This window comes from Fusarium vanettenii, assembly GCF_000151355.1.
Source record: "Fusarium vanettenii 77-13-4 chromosome 1 genomic scaffold NECHAsca_1_chr1_3_0, whole genome shotgun sequence".
In the NCBI taxonomy this organism is placed as follows: Eukaryota; Fungi; Ascomycota; class Sordariomycetes; order Hypocreales; family Nectriaceae; genus Fusarium; species Fusarium vanettenii.
In genome coordinates, this window is record NW_003315881.1 from 4,730,776 (window position 1) to 4,742,111 (window position 11,336).

Sequence of the window (11,336 nt, forward strand, 5' to 3'; positions counted from 1 at the left end):
CCTTCATCCCAGCAGCACCACCGGTTGATGACAGCAAACAGCCCAACACGGCATCAAAGGTTATGAAGCAGTCCTTGCCGTGCGCTTCATGCGGTTGCCCAAAATTCCTGGACAAGCATACAGAAAGGATACCGGCAGATACGTCAGCTCCTCTGAACAAAGGCCAGCTGCAAGGCTCCTATTGCCTAGGAATTCTGCAGCCGGCTCAAGCTACCAGCAAAAAAAGAAAAAAATCGAACAAAACTACGCGAAGCAGAACTGCGTGACCTGTTCGGATGGCTTGTCGATGTTCTGCCCAGCTGATGAACAAAGGATCAGCCAGCCTCCTTTGGAAAATGGGACGCGGGTTTTATGACAACAACAACAGCGCAACCAGCATGACGACAAACAATCTCTATCATTTCTCATATATCCCCTGTCGTTCTCCTGGACCTGTCCTATCATTTAGCTTGCTGGATGCCTCAGACCTTCTGCACAGTTCTTTGTTGTGAGCTGCCTAGTGGCTCCAGAATTTGCACACACTTCAACAAAATTTCCTCAGCCTTGGTTCTCCCCCAAGCATGCTCAACTTGCATGAAAAGTTTCGTGCAAGCTGCTGCGTCTTCTTTTCGGTGAAGCCCTGAACAAAGGAACAAGGAGAGCTTCAGAATGAAGCCAAGCTGTCATGAAAGGAGATAAAAGTCACACTGCAATAAGATGTGATGGTCGCTCTGAAAAGATATAAGTATGAGAGTTTCCTATCGCCATCTAGCATCTCTTCTCACTTCTCAACGCGAGCATCTGGCACCTTCTGTCACCCATCTTGAGCACACATCGAGCATCACTTCTTGAGTCATCACAACTACACACAGTCAGGACACCACCACTGTTCCCACCATGTCTGACACAACCTCCCAAACAAACACTCCCAACAAGGAGTCCTCCCCCAACGAGCGCCTCTACACCACCGCAACCCCCATCCGCTTCGCCCCCCGCGGCGCAGGCGGAAACGTGGTCATGCTAGACCCCCGCAACGTTCAACAGTGGCAGCTCGACGCATACGAGGCCCGGCTCGACGAGACGGCCTCCCAGGTGGCCAAGTACAAGGACCGCGTCCAGGAGCTTGAGTCCCTCGTTGAGGAATCTGCCAGCACCAAGGCTGTAGATCATACTGCGCTGCGTGGTGAGCTTGACATGCTGAAAGCAGAGCTTGGGACGATGATGAGTGCACAGCAGCAGGCTCAGGCAAAGAAGAAGGGGGATTGTTTTCCTTGGAAGACTTCTATGGTTATTCTTTTGGCTGGAGTGGTTTTCTTTTCTAGCTACGCTGAGGAGAGCATACCCTAAGTTTACGAGACTATGGAATGGTGGGTGCCTGGGTGTTGGGTTGCACGATGACGAGTATTGGACTTGGTGGATGATGGCGGAAGATTGGATCAACTTTATCACTCCTTTTCATGAGGGCGGATTCGAGATGAGGTGGTAGACTAGACTGCAGTAAACAACTACCTTTGCTATTGACCACTACCACGACCCATTCTTTCTCTTGACATCAATAGAGTCTCCAAAAGAGGCCATCAGTATCACAACCCACAAGTGTCAGCCCTTGTGTCCTCAACCCTTGAGCCGTCAAGGGAGATGCGGTGCTTGATCGACGTTTCCCCCAACTTTACCGACATCAATGCTACAGCTATCGTGGACGCCGGCACATACCCAATGGTCTCAATCATACGGAGTACGCGGAGCGAGGATAACTGCCGGTCTAAACTAGTGTAGTTAACCCACGGCTCCAGTTCTATCCCTTGAGTTCCACATATTCAGTCTCAGCTCACTCGCAAACTTGACCCTTTGCTTTTCTTGCCCACATATTAGAGTTGAAGCTAGGATGAAGCGTGTTTTAGACATTCATCGATAGTCATCAAGTTCCCCATGCTCAAAATGTCACGCAAATCTTATCTACGTTCCTCTGCCGCGCGGGACATAGATCCCTTTGTTATTATTGTGTGGGGAGCTGAAGTCTCCCGCAGCCATTCCTCGCTTATTTCTAGGGAATTCAAAGTGAGCTCGTGAAAAGTCATGTGTCCAAGCATCAAGAGTGAAGCCGCATACCAAGCTCGCGGGAACCCACCACGTGGGATAAGAGAAGGGTGAGGAATGTATTGTGCTTTCTAAACTCCCGAGTCCCCGGTTATTGGAGATCGAGAATTATGAGAAATCGGTATACTGGTATTTACCCGTTGTGTCATCTCGGTATGTGGGCATGCCTTTTCGCAACGGCGTCGTCATCAATCCGACTATGGATAGCTCAAGAGGGCAGGTGTGCTTCTAGCTGTCCCTAGACAAGAGCAGGGCATCTTACACATTCAGAGACACTTTCTAGGACTAATGCAAGAGTACGAGGGCGGAACTGAGAGAACAATTGGGGAGTTCCAGCTGGACATAGGCCAAGCACGAAGCCCTCACGCATCCAGATCCTGGAACCTCAGCTACCCTATGTCAACAGCCATTCTCACATCGAGCCTAGCAAGTCCGAATCCCCGTCAGTAGTTAGTTATGAGAGGAATGCTATGTATGGTCGGCTAAATCAATGGAATCCGTGATCTGATGGTTCGCCGACAGAAAGTTGCCCGCCTTTCTCCAACACCGAAACAGAGCATTGGTTTCACCATCACCAGAACACAACCTCTCCCGTACGACATGGGCAGTGGCAACGTCATACCAGAAGCAGGTATGTAACTCCTCGTGCTTCCAACCCTCTGCGTCGTATCAACTGCCGACCAGCCTTGCCAACCTAAACCCACCAGCATAACACAGCCCATAACCAAGCAAGGAATGTGCCATCAAGATCGGCATTTGGTCTACCGCAAAGAAAAGCTTGATACACCGCATATGAGAATCTTGGAAGAGTTGCGTAACCCACCCCTCTCCATCAGTCCACCGCGGTACCGACAGTATGGAACAAACGGGCCGTTTACCACGTATACACATTTTCCCTCTGCAGGTTCCATTTCTGGGATGTTGCCTCTAAGAATATTGAAAGTAATGCCCTAATTCTGCTCGTTGCCCCGAGGCACAGTGAAACGTGCATGGTCGCTTTCACAGAGGGTGTGATTCTTTCCTGCAGCACACATCATGGACCTTTCACTTCGGCTACACAACTCCAAAAGATTGTTCCATCCCGCGGTTAGAATGTTGCTAGAGAACCACAGCCCTACCGGCTGCATCGGTCTCTGCAGCGGCCCTATCTCCTACCCGGGCCTTCCGGATACTACTCCTTACCACCATGGATCTTCGCCTCTTGATTCTTCTCGGGCTGAAGTCTTGATTGGGAAGTATCTCATCAAACAGCTCTGATCAAGCTCTTTCATGCCTCGGCATGATACTCTCCAGGTCTCCAGGTATGACGTGCCCCCCCTTCTGCTCCGTGCTTTTACTTACCGCCCCCCTCGTCTGAAACTCCCATGATCGATGCTGCCCTCTGTCTTCCTGTCCCTGGTCACGGCTTCGGTTTCCGGAACGAGTAGTGGGGTGCGAGATGGACGAGCCCCCCAACGCAGGGTTGCATCCCTCTAATAGAGGGAAAGGGAAACACGGTCGGAGATTATTCCAACGGTGAAGCAATGGACCGCGCACGCACACACATATCTGGTATACTACGTAGTAAGGTCAAACCCTCTGCTACGTACGTATCAAACAAGGTGGAGCTCTCTCTCTTGGGGTCTTGTCTTCATTCCCGAATGCCGCGGTTGTGGGAAACGGCACTTCATGGAGACCAACACGATGGGGGGACCCTCAACGCTAGTCCAGGAACCGAGAGCGGAACCTTTTGCCCAAACCCCTGGAAAACTCAATAAAAGAGGAGCCCGAAGCCGAAACGTTCAAGTCAAAGAGTCGGAGTTGACGACGTAATGAGGCCCGACTCGGGATGCATCAACTACTTTGGCAGGTTGCTCCGTTCTAGAAGGTTTCTGTGGCATGATGGAGTCCCCAGTCTCACGAGCCATGGCTCGTCCCCCCTCCTCCTTCTCTGATGAGAGGAGTCTGTTGGTTGACTCGTAGAGCACAGTTCAAACGGGCGTTAATTGCGTAGTTCTGTGTCGATGTCTACAGGGGCATCATCTGACGGTGCCGTGCGTGCCTTGTGCTTGCGTGTGTGTGTGTGTGGTCCCCGGAACCTGGGCTATTGAATCTCGGGCCCCATTCAAAAGGTCCCTCTTCGATCAATTATTGAGCCCCAATACGGTATGCTGCGGGGTTTTGCCCTCTCAGAGAAAAAAAGTCGACACGGAGAACGGAGTAAGACGTATAAGCAAGTTGCAACAAGTTGGATGATGCCAAGGATGTCACTCCTCCGTATTCCGTACGGACACGGAGCAACATTGCACCAGCTCGAGAGAACCACAACTTGAGCTGTCACTTTCACCTTTACCAGCAACATTCTAGCTTCGTCCTCCCCAAGAGGGCGGGAACCGCTAGATCGTGGCCTGGGCCTTGTGGATGCATCCCGCTAGCAAGCAGCCTTCGTCTGGCACGGTTGCGACGGGTACGGGAACGGGGGGACGGAACGAGCGAACGAACGGAAACATGGCATGTTCGTCCCATTATTTTTCTCACCCTCAACTGCAATCGAGTGGAACCTCAAAGTTCCCAAAATCCAATATTTTGGTCCAAGATGAATGACGACGACGACGACGATATGAACTCTTGCCCACAACCCGCCCCTTGTAAGATAACTTGACACTATTGGCATGGCAGGACCCAGAGGAAGAAAACGCCATACGCGGAAGACAAGGACTAGAGCGGAATTGGGGCCGGTAGACACTCAGACCAGTGAGTGCCAAGGAAGAACCGGTACATGGCTGAATCAAACACAAGCCGCGGCTCTTTGCATGTGATCGCCCAGACATTTGTTAATGCCGAGCAGTTAATGAGATGAAAAAGCCGTCATTGTAAGGAAGATAGGCAAGGATGCTCGGTGAGTGATCCGCATAAGCACCGAGGTGACGCCCTCATGAGTTTCATGCGAGAACGAGAAAAAACACCACAGAGGGAATTTGGAGAAAGAAGGCCAAACCAAAAAAGTCTCCAAAAAGAGTCATTGGTCAAAAACCGCTCGGTATCGCTCTCCCTCCCTCCCTCCCTGCAGGGATTGAATTGAGATGGATGGGCATTGCGTGTCCAGGGCTGAACCGTGCACGCCACCCCCTGGTCCTCTATTTCTTGCCTTAAGAGGAATCCTTCGGGAATCTTTCTGGAAGCTTACTAGAATAGGAAAGGGGGTAGGGCGTGTGTTTGTTTCTTTGCTGCGCCCCCCTCTCCCTGTTAAAATGGAGCCCTAGCCAGCCTACCATCAGGAATCAGGATGCCCTTCCATCGCAGCATCCTTCTGTCTATGGGTATTAACTGAAATGGGCGGCCGACCTGGTTGGAGTCTGATAGTCGATACAACGGCGGTCAAGTTTTCAATGCCACGACGGTTGACGATAAATAACCGCGGCCGAGAAACAAAAAGGTATGCAAATGTAGGCACCGTAGCACTCTATACGGAGTACATGATGTCTGTGTGCGTCCAACAAGAGACACTTACAAAGCATCTCTCGGCCGATCTTGGCCTTAACGCCGTTTCAGACCCAATGTCCTTGTGTGTCTGTCCCTCCCGACCACAGTAGGGCAAAAAAGGAATGGAATGGTCGGCACTTTGCAGGATGGACAGGACAGGAATTGCGACAGCCCTACGATGGGATGGTCATCCTCTGCCGAGATGGGTCAGTCATTCTGGACGTCAAACTCTTTTTCGCTCGCTTTCGTAACATGACCTCTCTCGTCGCTCTCTCACGCGGGGTTTCTAATTAATCTGCGACGCAGACCTGCGGCACAGGCTCTGGGTGCTCGGCCCTGTCAAACTTGTCAGTGAGCCACGTTGGAGGGAGGGCTGGCAAAGCTTAATACCCTCCTAGCCTCTCTCGCTTGAGATCCTTCCTGCTGTCGTCGTGGGGGTTGGTTGGGTTGGGTTGGACAACGGTGAGTCGGCAACATCGGTTAACAGGAAACAAAAAGGTAGACAAGGGAGGGAGGGCAGCAACGCGGCACAGTATGTACACAGCCTGTGTTGGTGTTGTTGTTGGCCTTGTAGTATCTGTCTGTCGCTGATGTTGTGCTGCTGTTGGTCTTGATTCCTCAAGGAAGATCCGTGTTTCAAAATACGATATCTCGCTGCAGCCCAATATTTCTCTGATGCCATACGAGACATGATACTTGTTGTTTGTCCACGAATCGCACAACTTACGTGTGTACGGCAGCCAACAGAACAAGCCCAACAACTTTTTTGCCTCTTCCCCTACTCTCGCTTTCGGTCTCTGTTATACCGCTCAGCGACCACAGCGTTGGACAGCTTCAATCTCTGTGAGACATGCCCGCCCTGCACTTCGCCAAAGCCGACGTCGCTGGTTGGTTGTAACATGCAACATCCCAGCTCTTTGCTTTTGTGCGAGCCGAGCGCCCCAGCCGTACCCGTCGCCCTTCCCTTCTCCTCTGTGACAGGACGCTTTTCAAGTCCAAAGAAGAAATGCATTGTTTTGTTCAGGTGAGGCGAGCAAGCCACGCTGTCAGCCCTTTACCTCGCATCTTCAAGAACCAGCTCGCCAAGGTAGACGACCGATCAATTGCAGCTGGGCGTTGATCAGGTGAAGGTTTGACCCTGCCACCGGTAAAATTGATCATGTTCAGCTCTTCTCCAGTGCGGAATTAATACCCAAAAACAACAATGTCACCTTGGTTCACTGACAAGTCGACGATGGCATCAACCCCACAAAACTCCCCAAGCTTCTGCAAGCCACCAGCTTTTCAGCTCGGCTCGAGACACCTCGCTTGGCTGATTGGGTCGAGATGATTCACCAGACCCCCCTAGGCGAACCATGTCGTGGGCTCGTGTGACGTCTAGGGCCGTTGTGCAGACATCTGCTTTTCTTTCTGTCTCTGTTTTTCCCATTCTTCTCTGTCCCTTGTCCATCTCTTTCCGTCAAAAGGGGGCTCTTGGCGGGAGGCCTTGCGCCATGCCCAGACTGCCGGACAAGGCCTGGGCAATTACCTTTCTTGCTGTCCCCGGCCGGCTGTCAAGGGTTGCGTAGGCCTCCTACAGCTCCAGCTGGAGCCTCTGCCCTGTCCCACCACCAAACGCAGGGGTGCGAGATGCTGCCGAGGCTTGTGGAGTTTATCAGAGGTCTTTGTCGACGGGGATCTTGCATCTTGTCTATCGCGAGACATAGGGCTGTAGTGCCCCCCGCCGAAATCTCCTCGATACGGGCCCCAGGAAGAATGCCAAAGGGGGCCCAGGCCTTGGCCGTATTCTCTCCACTTGCGATCCACTGTCTCCCTATTGCAACCTGGCTACAGGGCAGGGCAGGGACAAGTCCGCTTACTGTACGGAGTACGGTACGGTACGCTCCAGCCAAGCATCACGCACAGGCTCCCCAGCGTGAATCCCTCGTAAGTCTGCTAAAGTAGTCGATAGCGGGAGCTTGGCTGTACCGCTATTCCGCATTTACTGTGCCACACAGGCCACGACGACTGACTGGCAAATCGCCTCTCTGGTGGCATGGATATGCCTTTATGTTTCTCAGAGGCAATCTCGATTCGCAACCCCGTGATATCCGTCGCATTGACTCGCTCTCGGATAGACTCTTCGGATGGTAAGTAGGGCGGTGATACCCAGTTGCAGATCTGTTGTGGATTCCATGAGCCTCGAGTCAAGATGTGTAGTCGCGCCTTGTAAACAAATGGCGGTAAGATATTATCTCAGACCGAGTCGAAATAGGTCAAGTCCTAGGGGCGTGCCCAACTCTTGGTAGGCCGCGAAGCATAGTCGTAACCTGGAGCCTCAGCCACTGTTGACCAAGCTTGCTTCCGCGCATAGTAAACCATCCAGTAAGCTTGAATCAGCGCATGTCCCAAGTCTCATGATCAAGTCAGAACGGTCCAGCCCGAAGTCGACTTCTCTTGATGTCTCAGCTGCTCCGGCAAGCTCCATGTGTCCGCCCACCTCCCGTGATGGCGTCGAGTTGCCCTCAAGGCGTCCAGTCGTAAACAGATGACCCAGCGCCCAGTTGAGCAGGCTTTCAACGACTATCGATTAGGGCGTCCGCAGACGCGTGGTTCGAAATGCTTGTTGAGCCCGGACCAGCCAACGCTTGGCCACATCCCGTCTACAGCCCAAGATTGGTCACCGACAGCATTTCAAATCTCCAAGCCCACTTTTCCCTCAATAGTGGTTGTCGACATTCCTCCAACGCATCGTGCCTCCTACGTATGACCAGTTCCTGATTCTGGGTTGACTGGACACAATGCGTCGTTGAGCTGCCCGCTAGGGAGAAGCATGTCAGTGGTATGACCATGGCTACCCCTGAAGCCTTGTCGATCTGGTGGCTGAGTGACATCGGAGGTAACAGAGGGCCAGATCTTGACGGAAGAAACACGCAATCTCGCAGTCGTATTCGAGAGCTTGCCAGGGAAGTTGAGTTGGCTACTCGTTCAGAATAGAAACAACTTGCAGTCGAGGTTGGTTGCATAGACAATACGCCGACAATGACAGTGGCAGACGGGGTTAAGCGATGATCATTGCCGTTCTAGGCCTTCAGCCGTCGGCCACAACCTGTCAAGCTTTCCTGATCCACTCGACGTTGCATTGCCACGGAATATCCGGGACGACGTTGCGTTCTGTGAGCAGCTCTGAGATCTGATTTTTCAAGCAGCGTTTGCCAAGAGTCCTCTCATATCCAATCCCATATCGCTGGGCTTCATGCTTTTGCCTTGGAACATGCACGCGCCCTTGTGTCTGTCTGTGCCTCCTGATGATGGTGGCGCGCCTCTCCCGTATCCCGCAACTGCTAGCCCGTGGTGCGTGCCGACTGGTTGGAATTGGGCAGCCCTAGAAGGCTGTGTTCCAGGGAGGCGAACGAGGCTCCAGACCAGGTACATTGTACGGGGCCGAAGCGCTTCGGTTGCTCGTGATGCTTACAGACCATCATGGAGTTGAGATCACGACCCCTTGGTGGCCTCCAGGAGACCTAGCGGCTCCTCAGTCCCCGTGTTTGCAAGAGTCCCAGCGGCTCCGGGAGCCTCTTCAGCCTCTGAGGGCCTGGGAATGACAGGGCCCCTGCCTGTGTCTGAACCTCGGCAACCCCACCACCCAATTTCCATGATTGCCACTAGACTTGGCTCAAAGGAGTCAATATCCCGTCTACTATCCATCAGGGAACCGGCTGTATGGGCCAGGACAGAGAACTAATGCCACTCGCCGTTCTAGGAAATCAGACCGAACCTGATTGCCAGTGAGGCCTGGATGAGATGTCAACAATCCCGGATCTCGGGGGCCCACGACGGAGAGGTGAAACTGGGCGACTGAATGCGCCGAGCCAGCTAGCATGAGTACTATTGGATCTTTTGAGAGATGTTCGGATATTAGAGACATTTGTCGAAATGCAAAAAGGGTTCTCGTCCGGGGGGCTCTCGAAGGATTGGGATCTTGCATCTGTCAAACCCTCTTTTGGTCTCGCCTCACAAGCATCCCATCCCTGGCACAGGGCCGTAGTGCTATGGGAGATCGACACGGAGAGCCGGTTAGAGAAATAAGGTGTTGCTGCGCCTCGCCAGTCGTCATCAGGTTTCAGGGATGCTCAATGAGAGTGCAATGTGCCGTGCATCGTAGCTCAGGCCTCGACGGTTGCAGCGTTGGCGGGTGTTTCGAGTGGATAGGGCGGCCGCACACGACAACCTGATTGATCCAGTCCCGCGCATCTTTTTGAAACTTGGTTTGGCCTCTCGGTGCTACCTTGCGCATCAGAAATGCCAAGTACCAGCGTTGAACCAAGGTGCTGACGCCTCGCATTAAGCCACAGCTCGGCAGTTGGCTAGAGTCCGCCGACACGAGAGCTGCGTGGGTCAATCTTGCTGGGATGCAGGATCGCCGACTTGATTCTGATACGTGCGAAAGTGTCGAGCCTTGTATTCGAAACGACTCTGCAAGGTGACCTTGGACGGCAGCTCACACCGCAGGGCAGGGCCTCAGTTGACCAGCGGCCGGCAGAGCACAGGGCTGAAGGATGAGGGTGTGTTTGATTGACTGATTCCATTCTCTCCCACGCTTCAGTGGCTCCACCTGTCTGCCATGTCCCGATCATGCTAGAGCAGCAACGGCGCAGTTTCAAAGGGTTCAAAGACGTTGGCCAAAGTAACGGTAGCAGTAGCACGGGGGGGGGGTCTCCAGTGAGACAAACAAGATTGAATCATGTCACGACGTCCGGCATTCTCCGTCTTTTTATCAAAAAGCACTTTATGGGATGGGTTTGTTGAGACCGAGACCGACAATCCAAGAAACCTTGGCCTGTCGCTGCTTGTTAAAACCGAGTCATCAACCAGCATGGCCAACAGCCACCCCACCCTTGGCGGCCACTCATGTTGTTGGAATCGCGCAACTGTCGTACGCATGAGGTCTTGGGCAGTGGATTCTCGACGAAGCTCCGAATCTGGCGGTTGAGTTTCTCTGGCGCCCGCGCGTCAGTGTCAAGTCAAGCCTGAGCCTGAGCCTGTGGCTACGGCCAGATCCATCACCAGCGGGCACCAAACGGCGAAGTGCCTACTGGATTCGTACTCGAGTCCGTGGGGTCCTGGAGGTTAGTAGCCACCCGTCGGCCAACTCTGGGCGTGAGATGCTGGTTCAGCGAGGGGAAATATCTCGAGGGAGGTGTTGACGTACTCGCTCGGGATGTGGATGGGAGTCGGGGAAGGGGGCAATTGGCCGCGTCAAGGGAAATGGCTGAGCATGCTGACGACGCTGAAGTATCCCTTGAGAACCAAAATAGCAATGGTTTGTAATGTTTGGCAGACAAGAGGTCATCATCACCAGTCAGTAGTGAGATTCTTGGATGGATGATTCCGTGGAAGCATCAAAGAAGCAGAAGCAGGTACGAACTGCCGAGTGCTTATCCCGGCTGCCCTGAGCGCACACCAAAAGCCAAAAGAGCAGGTGTGGCGCAGCAGCCTTGCGCTTGCGTGCCGTCGCGACACCCCCCTCCTTCGGGGTCCCGGTCTTCCAAATTGCCGGGAGTCGTTGAACTTACACCATGGCTCGTCATCTTATTCCGCGATGGATGGAGGCACTTGGAGGGTTGTTCGACTCCGCCAACACTCCTCGGAGGTCATTCATTTCCTGTGTCTTGTGCTCGAGTCCAGCTCTTGGGAGGGGGCTTGGAGCACTTGGCATTGGCATGCTGGTCCCCGGAGACGATCACCACCGGATCCGGGTTGGGCCAAGATCCGAGCGTTTCTCCATGCCCCGGTAAAGCCAAGTGTTGTCAGGCAAT

At 53.2% G+C, this 11,336-nt stretch overlaps 1 protein-coding gene across 1 annotated transcript; it reads left to right on the forward strand.

Moving 5' to 3' along the window:
• Window positions 1–876: 876 nt before the first annotated feature.
• On the forward strand, window positions 877–1,326 carry NECHADRAFT_75735 (uncharacterized protein; the record flags this gene model as incomplete). Its single annotated transcript, XM_003053970.1, has 1 exon — window positions 877–1,326. One exon carries the CDS (start codon window positions 877–879, stop codon window positions 1,324–1,326), a length of 450 nt encoding a protein of 149 aa, XP_003054016.1.
• Window positions 1,327–11,336: the final 10,010 nt, after the last annotated feature.